This window comes from Xyrauchen texanus, chromosome 18 (assembly GCF_025860055.1).
Source record: "Xyrauchen texanus isolate HMW12.3.18 chromosome 18, RBS_HiC_50CHRs, whole genome shotgun sequence".
Taxonomy (NCBI): Eukaryota; Metazoa; Chordata; class Actinopteri; order Cypriniformes; family Catostomidae; genus Xyrauchen; species Xyrauchen texanus.
In genome coordinates this window covers 1,912,861-1,928,292 of record NC_068293.1, presented here as the reverse complement: position 1 = coordinate 1,928,292, position 15,432 = coordinate 1,912,861, and the positions used below count along the sequence as shown (strand labels likewise).

The 15,432-nt window shown below is 40.6% G+C and overlaps 1 protein-coding gene across 2 annotated transcripts in view; it reads left to right on the top strand.

Annotated features, from left to right (window-relative positions):
- LOC127659341 (kinesin heavy chain-like) overlaps positions 1–15,076 on the top strand; it is a 59,437-nt gene extending 44,361 nt beyond the window's left edge. Inside the window, exons 24-29 of one of the 2 annotated variants that reach the window (XM_052149119.1) lie at positions 3,292–3,406; positions 4,323–4,464; positions 4,595–4,659; positions 8,236–8,263; positions 13,611–13,702; positions 13,849–15,076. In XM_052149119.1, the coding sequence (XP_052005079.1) occupies positions 3,292–3,406; positions 4,323–4,464; positions 4,595–4,659; positions 8,236–8,263; positions 13,611–13,689 (429 nt within the window). In that variant the 3' untranslated portion in view covers positions 13,690–13,702; positions 13,849–15,076. Of the gene's footprint in view, positions 1–3,291; positions 3,509–4,322; positions 4,465–4,594; positions 4,660–8,235; positions 8,264–13,610; positions 13,703–13,848 lie in introns of both variants that reach the window. The other variant, XM_052149118.1, reaches the window with a different exon arrangement.
- The last annotated feature ends 356 nt before the right edge of the window (positions 15,077–15,432 follow it).

Sequence of the window (15,432 nt, the reverse complement as noted above, 5' to 3'; positions counted from 1 at the left end):
CCACAAGCCTTTTGAGAACTGGATCTTATAGCCTACAGTTTTTGCTACAAAATGATGTGAAACCATCCTGATCACTTATTCATACAAAACAATATAGTACTTTAACTTTTGTAAGACACTTTTAGTGTTGAAAGCACGTATGCGTGAACTATAATAAATATTGAGGTAATTCACACCTGATGACACAAAAGACCCCTCCTCTGGGCCTATCAATGAGGAATGTGACAGAAAGAGAATGAATGTGAGGAGACTTAATGATCAAAATCAAGTTTTAAGTTAAAAGAAGTTACATAAAAGTTACATCTTTACATAAAGACTTTACTTAATTTTATACATACACTACCATTTAAAAGTTTTAGAAGAAGTCTCTTCTGCTCACCAAGACTGCATTTATTTGATCCAAAATAGAGTAAAAACATTGTGTGAACTCATTTTACAATTTAAAAGAACAGTTTTCTATTTGAATATATTGTAAAATGCAATTTGTGATCAAAGCTGAACATTACTGCTGTCTTCAGTGTCACATGATCCTTCAGAAATCATTATAATATGCTGATTTTCTAATATGGGCATTAAAGTGCATTTTACTCATTTAACCTGAACACATATTTGGAAGCACAAGCTTTGATGATAATGAGGCAGCATAAACACTAGATTAAATATATTCTAAACATTCATATAATTTTATATCATATTACTTATCATATTTATATCATACTGCATACAATTTAAATACCTGCTTTAGCCGAAACAACATTTACGTGTAACTAAAACTTGCTTATTAGGACATATTTCAAATGTCAATACTCTGAATCCTGGCTGCCAAGTCTGGAAACAGTCCCACTAGTGAAATATGTATAAAATATGTCAACTAATGAAAACTAAATGACTTACTCGTCCAAAATTGTATCCTTGGCTGGAACAAGTCTCTCTACAAAATACAAACGTTCATTGGAGTCCCGCTCTTCTTCTGAGGAAAATGTTAATTCTTCCTTCCTATCCAGGAGTTTCATCGCCTGTGTATTGTTACAAACGCGCAATAAATTGAATTAATTACCATTTGCATTGATCGTCTCAGCACATTAGCGTATGAATGGCGCGCTCTGCTGGTGGGTGTGATCACATTATCTATAATTAGATTAACCGGTAAAAACTGTACGTGGCTTTGTTTCATACAGATTACATTGCAGGAGAATATTTGTTTTAAATTTGAATTGTTTTATTTAAAAGTAGACATTTTAAGCTTTCTTTAAACATATGTTTCATGTTTATGTGATAAGTATCCACAGAGTTTCAGTTCATTTATGTGACTTGTTTCAGAAATATGAAATATCGTGAACACGGAGACTGCTGAAAGCTCACCCTTTTTTATTTTCTTTATTTTACAAAAGCACAAGGTTTTGTTGTTATTGTGAGTGTACACAAATAAAATTAGACCCTTTATAGTCTCTAATGATGTCTTACACTTATCTGTATGCCCCAAAATGACAAGAGTATTTTAAGTTGTCTCCTGTAATGACGTAAATATCCAGCAGGACGCGCCGGCGCGTCCGTCGACCCCAGAGGGTTAACCGCTGAGCCTCCACTGGCCTTTAGAATTCTCATTCTCATTTGTTAAGGGTTTAGAGGGGTTCATTTCCACTAATAATCATTTACAAATGCATTATAAATTATTGATTTGGAGTTACAACTATATGATTAAAAAGGTTGAAGTTTATGCTATATTTGCCAATTAATTTACATGTTATCAATGCTTAATATATACACTTTTTCATACTTATAGTAATCAAAAACATAAAATGTCCTAATTCATTATTTATATCACAATGCAGCAATAAAGTTTATTATTTTGAGATTAAAATGTTGTCATTTTTCTACAGTTCGCTTTGTTTTACTGTGACTGTAATGTCTTCTTGACTCACTTGTGTTGTCACTTTTTTTGTCATGTTGATGTCAAAAGAATGATTTTAACTAGTACTAGTGACCTAAAGTCCTCTGCAAAAACACTTTCCAGCTCTTCATGTCATTCACAGCATATATCATATAATAAAGCTTGATGACCATTAAACCATGCTGAAATTTATGTACGTATATAGGTTTCTGATGTTGGCAGCTCCTTGTTAAAATGCTGTACAAGTGTCCACTTAAATTCAGGGTACATTTCCATAGGTTACTAATGTTGAATAACATTGGCGTAGAATAACATGGTGGCGTAGTGGGCTAAGCGCATAACTTGTAACCAGAAGGTCGCTGGTTCGATCCCCACAGCCACCACCATTGTGTCCTTGAGCAAGGCACTTAACTCCAGGTTGCTCCAGAGGGATTGTCCCTGTAATAAGGGCTCTGTAAGTTGCTTTGGATAAAAGCGTCTGCCAAATGCATAAATGTAAATGTAAATGAATAAGTGTTATTAAGCATTTATAACATGTGATGTAAAATTGCGCATTATTTGGCAGGTATTGCAAGACAGTCGCCCTTTTGATTTATATTGTTAAAACTGCATATCAATAATTTATTATGCATCTGTAAATATGTTATTGGTCATTTTTAAACCCCTGTATAAGCCTTTAACAAAGGAAACAATAATGTAGAATGTTGCCCACTTTTTTTTTTAAGAATTATGAAAATGTTCCACTGTATTCGGTTTGAATTGTTTTGGTGTAAAACAAAAGGGGGGTGTGCAAATATTTGCATATTGCAATATCGTATAGTTGTATCAGGCTTTGGTTAAGTTGATGGCACTGATGTGAATTACACTCGAAAAAAATACTGATACACACGTTGTTTCTTAATTCTGTATCCAACTGTTTGTTCCATTAATAATTGCTAACCCAACACCAGTGATAAATTACTCAAAAAATAATCCATGACAAATTCCTAATTTCTTAAAAAAAAAAAAAAAATATTTGTTTGAAAAGTAATCACATTACTAATTACTTTACTTTCTAAAACACTTTTCATATTTTTTTTTTCATTCAAAACATTTTAAATGTTTATATTTCCTCCATTTTTATTGTTTTAGTTCCTTCAGCTGTCACAGAAACGCAAATAGATGTACATATCAATCCATAATTTACATATGTCCTACATAAATATTATTATTTTGGAAAGATATGTAACCAAAGCAATTACCTTATTTGAAAGTCAGTAACTGTAATCAGATTACAATAAGGTAAAATTTAAAGTATTGCACTACTTTTTGACTAAAAGTAATTAGACAGTAACTAATAACTTTGTAATCAGATTACACCCTAGACTGAACTGTGTTCTCATTACTCTCTGTTTGCGCAGCTGGTACGTGATAATGCAGATTTGCGCTGTGAACTTCCAAAGTTGGAGAAACGTCTTCGTTCTACGGCTGAGCGTGTTCGGGCGCTGGAGACAGCACTGAAAGACGCTAAGCAAGGTGCGATGAACGACCGCCGCCACTACCAGCAAGAGGTGGAGCGCATCCGTGACGCCATGCGTCTGCGTTATCCTCTGCGTCGTCCCAATGCTGCGCAAATTGGTACTGCCACATTTCATTTAACAATGTAATCTGTGCAGTTTTTGATAGTACAAAATTGAGGTTTCAAGTTCAGCAAATTATCCCTAGGAAAAATCTAGACCAGTGTCTGAAATGAATTTTTTATGGGCAATAATTGATTTTCAAGGGCATTTTTATCTTTATTAGCTCATACTTTAGTTGAATCAGTTAATTAGAATAATATTTTAATACAATCACTGTTTCAAAAACTTGAAGATTGTTTTCTTTTCAGTATTTTCAATACTTCTCGGCAAAGGCAAAGTGCAATAAATACACATTATTCAAAATTGATTTACGACCTTAAAGGAATATTCCAGGTTCAATATGAGCTAAATTTAACTTTATACAGAAAAGGATAGTAAGTCATGTTAACATGTGTAATGTTTACGTCTTGTGGCTATACCTTTTAAACTGTGTATTGTAGCATTTATGATCTTGCCCTATTCACTTCCATTTTAAAGAGTTCACTTTAACCATTATGTCCAATTTTTTATAAAGGTTTATAAAGTTCAACCTGTATTGACCCCAGAATATTCCTTTTTTTGTCAACCTAGAATTAGATTTAACCTTACCTGAGCACACTTATGAACCCTAAAATGTCAAATGAGACACCCTACTGTCTTGTGGGCTTCCCGGGCATGCACAATAAAGGTCACCAGACCACAAGTCCGCAACTTGTTTACCATTTGGGACAGGGCCACAGTCTAAGATAGACGTCTGCTAGCATTTAGCTGAAACAAGAACGCAAATAGAACACTCGGTACAAACACAAAGTATGGTTTGTATTTCATCACAGCTAAGCCCGTGAGACCTGGACACTCTGTTGCAGCAACATCACCCATCAGTCTCTTGTCCACACGTGCAAGTAAACCCGTCACCTCCTATAGCAACGCACTGTTCCAGCAGGAGGAGAAACCCACTCTCCAAAAAGCCAACACGTGAGTGTGTGTGTCTGTTTGTTTGTGTGTGTGTGTGTGTGTGTGTGTGTGTGTGTGTGTGTATATATATATATACAGTCCATTGTCTGTCTCCCTCTCCTGTCTTCCTCTCATATGGTGTGTGTTTCAGAGTCGGCTACAGCACTGTGAGATCAACAGATATACTGACCTCCTGTCCGCTCGACGTGGAGAATGGTGGGTGTTAGAGTGTGTAACTTTCAGCTGTGTCTCATGAACATTACGTGAATGTGGCAAACTTTTTGCAAAACTAAATTACTCGTATGGTAACTTCAGTTTTCCAGTGAAGTGTCCAGTGTGGGGTGCCAAAAGCTAGTGAAATGGTGTCATAATCAGACTAGGTTTTATAGGTGAATATTAGATGGAGGTTCTAATGAGTAAAACATACCTAACCTGAAACTTTAACCTAAAGCTAACCAATAGTGATCTAAAATAAAATGGCAGGTACACACAAAACAGAAATGCTTAACCTGCTTAACCTCCTACTTAACCAACGCCTAAATCTAACCGAAAGTGCCCAAATTCTAATTGCAAAAGGAAAAGCAAAAAGGTAATCTCGTGTCGCTTCTATGACACTCTTGTCTCAGGTGTCAGCTTACGTGTTTGTCTTGGCTCGATCTGCTGGCTTCTGAGTTCAAAGTCCAACACCCTCTCAGATGAGCTACTGCGCAAGCTTATCTCATTGGAATAAGTATGTACATGTAGGTGAGTCTGTTATAATATCGTTTTTCAAATGATGCGTTAGAGTAAAAGCGTTTTCATATCATAACATATCAGTGTGTGAGTAATAGTTTAAAAAATAAGTGTTTATAAAGTCATAATCAGCCGTTGTAGTCGTGATTTGTGTGAAAGTGAATCAAACACACAGTTGTTGTAGTGCCTCTAGTGTCCATTTCATCAGGAAACTGCGACATAATGTAGAACGTGACACGAGTTTGCAGAAAACTGTATAGTAACATTCATTTTGTGAGACTAAGTTGGTAAACTCTATGGCTGCTTTCACACAGTCAGGGACAAATTCACAAAACTGTTATTCAGCGCAAATTCACTAAACTGAAAACAGCTACATTGGTTCTAGAATGTGTTTTTCACCATAAATATCCATACGACTGCATGAAAAGAGGTGTATCCGGACCAGAAGATATCCTGTATAAACCACTGAATTTCGGACATATCAAATAAAATAAAATAAAATCACTTTATTGTCACACTACCATGTACACAAGTGCAACAGTAGGTGAAATTCTTGTGTGCAGTTCCGAGCAACATAGCAGTCATGACAGTGACGAGACATATACCAATTACAGTAAACAAAATATTTACACAACAACAATTTACATATCAAATGGACACATACTTACACAACACAATAATTATATACAATGTACAGTAAACAATACACACAATATAGGATACACAATAAAGTAAAGAGTATATGAAATATATATATACTGTATATATATATATACAGTAGTTGTATTGAGGAGAATATGTTGACAGTCCAGTGTGAGATTATGGATTATAAAATGCAGTGCTAATTATTGATCCTGATAGATCAAGTGTTCAAAAGTCTAACTGCTTGGGGGAAGAAACTGTCATGTAGTCGGCAGGTGCGGGTCCTGATGCTGCGCTACCGCCTGCCTGATGGTAGCAGTGAGAACAGACCATGACTTGGGTGGCTGGAGTCTCTGATGATCCTCTGAGCTTTTTTCACACACCGCCTGTTATATATGTCCTGGAGGGAGGGAAACTCACCTCCGATGATGTTTCTAGCAGTTCGCACCACCCGTTGAAGGGCTTTGCGGTTGTGGGCGGTGCTATTTCCGTACCAGGTGGTGATGCAGCCAGACAGGATGCTCTCTACAGTACTAGTGTAGAACCGTGTGAGGATGTGGTGGTTCATTCCAAACTTCCTCAGCCGTCTCAGGAAGAAGAGGTGCTGGTGAGCCTTCTTCACAACGGCCTCAGTGTGGACGGACCATGTGAGTTCCTCAGTAATGTGGACACCAAGGAACTTGAAACTGCTGACTCTCTCCACCGGTGCTCCATTGATGGTGATGGGGCTGTGTTCTCCGTCTTTCTTCCTGAAGTCCACTACAAGCTCTTTGGTTTTATTGACGTTGAGGGAGAGGTTGTGCTCCTGACACCAGCGTGTCATACTGGCTGGGAGTGTCAGATTCCACGTGTCCTTATACATCCGGAACTGGATTGTTACCCTTAAATTGAACCTGTCCCTAAATCTTGACAGCTATTGGCAACAGCAAACACTGCCTTTTATTTTGTTGGTTTCAATATACTTAGGCCGTCCATAAATCTTTAAAAGCAGTTGGGCAACTGCATGCATTTCCTTTCATTTTATTGGTTAAACTTCAAATGTAGCCGACCCAAAACTCAAATAGCACTTACGCCCCTTATAACAGAATAATAATCAATGTTGACAAAATATTAATGCTGATAGTAATATGGTTCAAATATCTTTATTAAAAGGAAAATGTGAAATATACTAAATTTAACAATAATCATATTAATAAAATATACAATAATAGTGTGTGTGTGTGTGTGTGTGTGTGTGTGTGTGTGTGTGTGTGTGTGTGTATATTAAGGCGGTCAATCGATTAAAATGTTTAATCAAATTAATTACATGGTGTCCCGCATTTAATCGCATATAAGCAAATATTTGATTATATATATAGATATATATATCTATATATATAATTAAAAATATTCAGATAATTAAAATGCATTACATTCTTGTTGCAGAAGAGTTAATCACTGATAAGACAAAACAAAAAGCAGCTTTAGAATACAATGTATTGTTTACTACCATATTACTGAAGATAAGCTAATCATTGGTATACAGTTCACAGCAATCCATTTCACAAGTGAATTTGTCAATCAGTTCGAGATTTATTATGAGGGCTTGTTTAAGGACCCGTCAATGTACACCTGCATCAGACATGCTTGTGTAGCGTTGCGTCATAAACATAAAATTTTTAGGTCACTGCGTCGTTAAATATAGTTTAATACTTACAACACATCTTGAGATCCCTTAGTTCAAAGTTGCGCTCCATCAAGTGTTTTGAAGGCAAGAATGTAATGCATGTTTGTGTTGTGCTGCCTGCTGAAGGGTTGTTAATATTTTGTTCACTGTATAAACTGTGCATTGCCCATACAGCTGAAGTTTCACTTTCTGCCCTCTGGAGTAAACAGGTGGTACTACAAGCTTGCATTTCTCAGGAATCTTCCTTATTACGGTCCGGGGGCATTGCGATTAATGCGAATAACACAGTGTGAAGCTTCAATAAGGGTTCAGTAATTAAACTGTCATCTGACTCTGTGTCACTTGCCATCACACAAAAGCGATTATTCCCAGAATATTGTGGGTCTGCATCAAGTCTCTTGTGTAGTGTACTCTTCACTATCTTTGCTTGATTTTGCCACAGCCTTTACAGAGTGTCTTAAGAAGTTCTATTCAGGCTGGGCCATGGAATATTTCCTCAAAGTTTTGTAATCCATCTTGCAGGAAACTGCAATAGATTTACCTCACTGTCTTTTAAAACCAAACTGTAAATAAGAAGAAGCGTATGCAGCACTCCAAACAGGACTGACAACCATATTCTGCCACTGTGTTAATGTAGCTTCTATTTGCTTGACTGCACTATGTAACAATATGAACAATGAATTAACTTGTGAAGTGAATTGAGGCACTTGTAACATTTGAAACCTTTCATTCTGTTCCTTTATCTTCTGTAGGAAACAGCACAGATATTAATGATAACAGGTGAGCGATCTCCTGTACCATGACACAATATCACAAGCCCTTTCCGCATTTAATCACATGATCACATGATATGTTCCCTGGCGCTTTGGGAACAACTTTAGGTGTGACCAGCTTTGAATATGTGTGCAACACATCAATTAAACTGACCAGAATTTATAGCCTCTGCTGGTGACATCACTGGATGCACCTGTAGCAGGGCTATAAATAGAAACATCAAAGGTGCATCTTCAGATCATTTGTCTTCAGATCATTTTGTGTGTTGTGCTTCTTGACTGTCAGAACTTTCTACTTTCCTCTGTTAGGAGTTTGTTTGGCAGTGCGCAGAAACCTTTCTCTTTCTCTTTTCTTAAAAAAAAGAAGAAAAAGAATGACTTATAAACAAAGCAAGTGGTATGTGTTCCCATGTTTACGCTCTATGGCTGAAACGGACTCCCACCAGTTTTGTTTTGTGTGTTTAGGGGAAGTGCCCACTCTTTCATCGTGGGGCTCTCGCATAGATCTGGTTGAGGAGCGAGAGACGGGTATGTCCCTATCGTGGGTGCCGAGGCACGGGGGTATTCAGTGATGCCGCCGGTAGAGGAGACACTTGCGGGTTATCTCTCGCCTGGCTCAGCATCATCACTAAAGAGACCCACTCTCCCCACAAAGCCGTGAAGGACCACCTCCACGCTTGTGGGGAAGGCTTATCAGGCAGCAGGTCAGGCTAGTGCTACCCTGCACACTATGGCAGTGTTACAGGCGTACCAGGCTAATCTGTTGAAGGACCTGAGTGCGGGCGCCACGGTCGACTAAGAGGCTTTCTCTGAGCTTCGTCGAGCCACGGATCTGTCTTTCTGTGTGACCAAGCAGACGGCTTGCGCCATTGGCTGGTCTATGTCTGCTTTAGTCAGCACGGAGAGACACTAATGGCTCAACCTGTCGGGCATCAGAGACAAGGACAAAGTTTCCCTTCTCGATGCCCCAGTTTCGCCTTCTAGGTTATTTGGTGATGCTATGAATGTAGTTATCACCAGGTTCCAGGAGGCAAAAGAGTCACCAGGAAGCCTTCGGGCAATTCCTTCCTCGCCGCACTCAGGGGGAGGGGCCGTCAGCCACCCAGCCCCACCCCAATCCTTCTAGAAGGGAGGTTCAGAAACAAAGCGTGGCGAGTCGTGCTCCCCCTCGTAGAGACTGGGCACTGGCTCGTCGCCCTCAGCAGCCTCCAAAGCAAGACCTCAGGGAAGTCCTTTCTAAGAGGAAAAAACCCTGACCGTCTTGCGCCCAGCCTTGTGGGGGTAGCCCCCCTCATGTATCATCCACTTCGACCCTCCCGATACCCCCACGAAACCTCTCTATTCCCACCGCCTCTGGTGTTTCGGGAGTTAGAGGCTTCCAGCGAAATGTTGGGTGTACTGTTGCTTCCTGCCTTAGTCCAGGACACGGAACACTCGACATCCCCTCAACAGGAAGTGTCAAAATGAATACCCATCTCAGAGAACCTGGCAGCGTGGAAACTTCTGCCAGGTATTTATATGTGGGTCCTAATAACAGTAGAAAAGGCTACAGAAATCAATTTGTTCGCCATCCTCCACTTTTCAACTACATAGTTTCCAGTACCGTGAAACCGGAGCAAGCATGTCTACTGTGGAAAGAACTGCAAAATATCTTGGTCAAAGGGGCCATAGAACATGCTCCTTCCAGAGAAAGAGTCAGGTTATTACAGCAGATACTTCCTGGTTCCCAAGAAGGGTGGGGGGTTGCGTCCGATCTTAGATCTTCAAGGCTTGTATCGCTCAGTCAGGGCATTCAAGTTCAAGATGCTAACTATCAAGACAGTCGTGTCCCAAATCCAACATCACGATTGGTTGGTCACGATCGATCTCATGGACGCATAATTTCATACAGAAATTCTGCCACAACACAGGAAGTTCCTGAGGTTCGCTTAAAGGGGCGAAGCCTTCCAATAGCCTCGGGTTCTTCCACTCGGCCTAGCCCTAGCACATTCACAAAATGCATGGCTGCAGCACTGGCTCCTTTGCAACTCCGGGAGATCCGCATTATGAATTATACAGACGACTGGCTGATACTAGCCCAGTCTCAAGAACTGGCAGTTCAAGCACAGGGATATCGTCTTAGCTCTTCTGGTTTCTTTGGGTCTGAGACAAAAAGAGCATTCTCTCTCCCACTCAGGGAATTACCTATCTGGGCGTTGTATGGAATTCGATCACGATGTGGGCACAATTGTCTCCTGCTCGAATCGTGTCTATTCAGAACACCCTGAGCAAAGTAAGGCTAGGCCAAGGTTGCACTGTTTGTCAGTATTAACGAATACTAGGTCTCATGGCATCTGCGTCCTCGGTGACCCCTTTGGGCCTTCTGCACATGAGACCATTTCAGTTGTGGCTCAAAGCCAGGGGATTTCATCCAAGGGCCAGTCCCCTAAGGCCTATAAGGGTTACGTATGCTTTGTAATCTTTCTATTTGGTTCAGACCCCGGTTCCTTACTTTGGGGCCCACTCTAGGTGCGTCTTGCCGTCGCAAGTTGCGAACAATAGACGCCTCCCTGACGGGCTGGGGAGAGGTCTTAAGTGGTCGTCCAGCTCAAGGGGAATGGGACGGTCATCAGCTCAATTAGCACATCAACTGCCTCGAGTTGATGGCTGTAATTCTGGCCCTGAAATACTTCCTCGAGCATTTGAGAGGCTGCCAATTCCTGGTGCGAGTGGACAACACAGCAGCAGTCTCTTACATAAATCAAGGAGGTCTACATTCACGCCAGCTGAACACTCTGGCATGTCAGATTCCCCTTTGGGCCCAGGGCAAGCTCCTGTCAGTCAGGGCAGTTTATATCACTGGATGCCTGAATGTGGGAGCAGATTTACTGTCCATACAGAAAATACAGATGGGGAGAGGAAACTCCACCCCGAGGTAGTGGAACAAATCTGGGTGAGATTTTACAGGGCAGAAGTGGACCTCTTCGCCTCTCAACAGACAGCACAATGTCCCCTCTTCTTCTCTCTGAGTAACCCACCCCCCCGTGTCTGGACGCGATGGCGCATACATGGCCCAGAATCCGCCTGTATGCATTTCCCCCGGTTTCTCTGCTCCCAGGAGTCTTGGCCAGAGTTCGCCAGCAAGGGTCCTGCCTCTTACTTATAGCGGCGCACTGGCCGAACAGTGTGTGTTTCTCTGAGATAATGTCTCTCCTCGACGGCTCGCCTTGGGCGATTCCGGACAGGAGGGACCTTCTGTCTCAGGTGCAGGGGACAATATTTCATCCTGTGGAACCTTCATGTTTGGCCCCTGAAGGTTACCAACTGAGGGACACTGGGCTTTCACCTGAAGTTATCGAGACCATTCTAAGTGCTAGGGTTCCCTCTACTAGAAGAAGTTACGCCAATAAATGTGATGTATTTTAAAGATGGTGCAGTGCACATAATGCAGATCCAGTTAACTGCCAGATTCCTTCAGTTCTGGACTTACTGCAGGACAAACTGTCAGCAGGCACATGCCCCGCCACTCTCAGGGTTTACGTGGCCGCTCTATCGGCTTGCTACGCCTTGATTGATGGGGTGCCGTTGGGGAGACAAGGGGGTCTCAACAGTCCTTGAGGGTTTGGATGAGACCCCTTCGAACATCTAGAGTCAGCGTCTGATAAACTTCTGACTCTCAAGATGGTTTTTCTTATTGCAATTACTTCTAAAAAGAATTGGGAATCTACAGGCTCTGTCTGTCTTGCCAGCCTGCTTAGATTTTGCCCAGGAATGGCTAAAGCAATTTTGCACCCTCATCCTGACTACCTGCCTAAGGTTCCTTTCTCCACTGTACATCCAGTCTCTCTCGAAGCCTTCTGCTCCTGGCCATTTACAACGCTGGAGCAGGAAAGACTTCACAGACTTTGGCCAGTCCATGCCCTTCAGACTTATGTCCACCACACTAGCCAGTTGTGTAAGTCAGGGCAGCTATTCGTTTGCCATGGGGGCCGCAACAGGGTGGCGGCAGCCACCAAGCAGACAGTGTCGCATTGGGTGAGGTACGCTATTGCCCTGGCCTACGAGGCGCTCAGTCAATCTTCGCCAGTTGGTATCAGGGCTCACTCTACCAGAGGGGTCGCCTCCTCTAAAGCCTTGCCTGGAGGTGTCCCTCTGCAGTATGTTTGAGATGCGGCAGGCTGGTCCTCATTCATAAGATTTTATTGTTTGGATGTTCATGCCACTCCAGGCTCTCATTGAGTCAACATCACAAGCTCACATCTGAGACATCTCACGCTCTTTTGAGCACAACTGCACAACCGTAAGGGGTCCGGACATCCACAGTGCAGCGGCGTGGGTATTCTCGTTCCCAAAGTGCTAAATCAGCGCAACATCAAAGTCTAGTTTTTGGACAGGGAACGTCTCGGGTTACTTAACTGTAACCCCTGTTCCCTGATAAAAGCGGAACAAGATACTGCGCTTCATTGCCGCACTGGGATGCCCTAGGTCTGCTCTTCAGACAAAATACCTGATGATGCACCTGTGACGCATCTATTTATAGCCCTGCTACAGGTGCTTCCAATGATGTCACCAGCAGAGGCTATAAATTCTGGTCAATTTCATTGATGTGTTGCACACATATTCACAGCTGGTCACACTTAAAATTGTTCCCAAAGCGCTAAATCAGTGCAGCATCTCGTTCCGCTTTTATCAGGGAACAGGTTAAGTAACCCGAGACGAATTATAGATATTTCAAATTCACACAATTGAGTTAAAATGCTCATTCTTGATATCAGTAAATACATTTGCACTAGTTAAAACTTTCTGATATCAAAAGTGTAATTTCATCTAGTGTAAAAGATAATAAAAAAATATTAAAAAAAATAAAAATAAATATAATTCTTTTTTATATATATATCAGGAATGGACATCAGCACTAGTAACAGTGTAGTTTTTTATATATTTACATAGCTGATATGTGTACTATTAAGAAATGAATGATTGACATCTGAATACAAATAAATTACATTGAGATCACTGTGAAATTACACTTGGGAAAATGCAGTTATTATTGACATAATATTTTTTATAGTTGAAATTAAATTTTTGATACTAAGAATATTTCCATTGCTATCAAGAATTAAAACTAGTGAAATTTGAAAGATTTGTTTCTATAATTCAATGCTGCACAATGATAACTGTTGAAAAGGTTTGCGATAGATTCGTGAATGTAAGTGTCATCTTACGTGCAGTGGAAATTCAGAAATTTGTGAAATTCAGAAATGCAGTGGAAAGAGTAGTTTCATCAGCTCCTGATGTTGATTGAATTGATTGAAGTTTCATACAGAACAGTTTGTGCACATATAACAGGTTTCCTTCACAAATTGACGTTTCAGGAGTGAAGTTCAGTGTGGCAGTGTGCTGGATGATGCTTCACAAATCTACATCATGCAACAGCAGACTGCAGCCAGTTAATCATTCATTACAGGTGCACACACATACACACACACACACACACACACACACACACACACACACACACACACACACACACACACACACTTTTATGAGCTTAGAAACAATGATTTCAGTCAATGCGCTCTCTATAATTTCTTTTTGCTCTGCTCTCTCCAGATGTTCCAGTTCTCTGCATGCAGCCATTCAGTCCTTCCCATCTTCATTCCCACAATCTTTTGCTCTGTACTGTCTTATATTGTAAAGAATACTCTGTCTTTCTCCATTCATGTCATGTATTCTGTCTCGTGTAGCTCACTGTTGCATGTTGGTCCTGTTTAGTAAGAAAATGGCACATAGATATTTGAATACATCTATACTGCTTGCATTAGAATGCAGGAGAGTGCTATAAACAATTTCTCTTTAGTCTTTGAAAGGCTGAGCCTTAAAATCAAACTGTTCATCATTGTGTACACAATTACACACTTCTAGATTCACATACAACACAGAATATGCCATAGTGTAGCTTTTGATACATATTATAAGTACTGACTACCTCCAGTGTGCATAAACCAATTGACATGGTATTTAATTTGCATTGTGTATATGTTTACACAGAAACAATGAATGAGGATGATATTGTTTGTGATATATCAACAATACATATCATAGAGAGGTTAGTAATGAACTACAGTTGCTGGAGTTATAAAATGTCCCAAATTCTTTTCTGCTGAAAGCTCTGACCATTCACAGCTGTGAATTCTCTAACAAGATCCTGATCAGCCAATCAGGATGAGAGAATCACAAGTGTTGGTGGTCTGTAGTGCTGCTTCTCTGGAGAGTCTCTGGCATGAATACGTGAATACATTTCCTCCTCTTCTCAATTTTTATTCAGACTGACACAGATTAATTTGTATATTTAGCAAGACAATGCCTGAGACTGTATAAATTGCATTATTATGATGAAGTTTAATCACATGTTTAGTTGGCACCAAAATGTATGTTATTCACTCGTTCCCTAACACAAACCAGTACTGTCATGATTAGAAGAGAAAATACTTGGATACCAGATAAAGAGAGTGTGTGCAATAGCTGATGTACCCAAGATACTGTATCTTCATTCAAGGCTGTTTTATGTTATTTGTACAGTTTGCTGGATGCCCGTTCAAAAATAAATAAATAAAAGTAAATCCATGAAAACTGTGATCTAGAATATTTTTTTCATCCTGAAGATGTGAAAAGAAGATTACACAAGTGTATGAAGATTAGTGTGTATGTAAACATGACAACACATTTGCTGATTTGTAGAATATTAAGACATAATGTGTAACACTTCAGAATAAGGTTGTAATTGTTAACATAAGCGGCTAGGGCTGTTGTAACGCTATGAAATGCGTCGGGGAAGGTGGTCTTTCCCGGGCCTATTCTTTCAGGGGGAAAAGATCCTATGGAGGCCACATCCTGCACAGTCTATGGGGAGGTATCATGTGGCAAATACACCACAAGGGTTGTGAAGCATACGTGGGAAATGGTGTGGTGGTAGGTCCAGCCTAATGACGGGGGACTCTACAAGCATGGCGACTGGGGCAGTGGGAACGTACCACGGGAAAAAAGATCACGGGGAGTTTGCCTGAAAAGGGAGCTAAGCCCGTGGAGCCCGTAGTGGGTCTGGACTTGAATTGCTCAGCTGAATTTGCTGGCCAGAAGGCTAGGGAGGAGAACATCCAGAGAGCAATGCTTAATGGCTAACCTGGGATAGAAGGC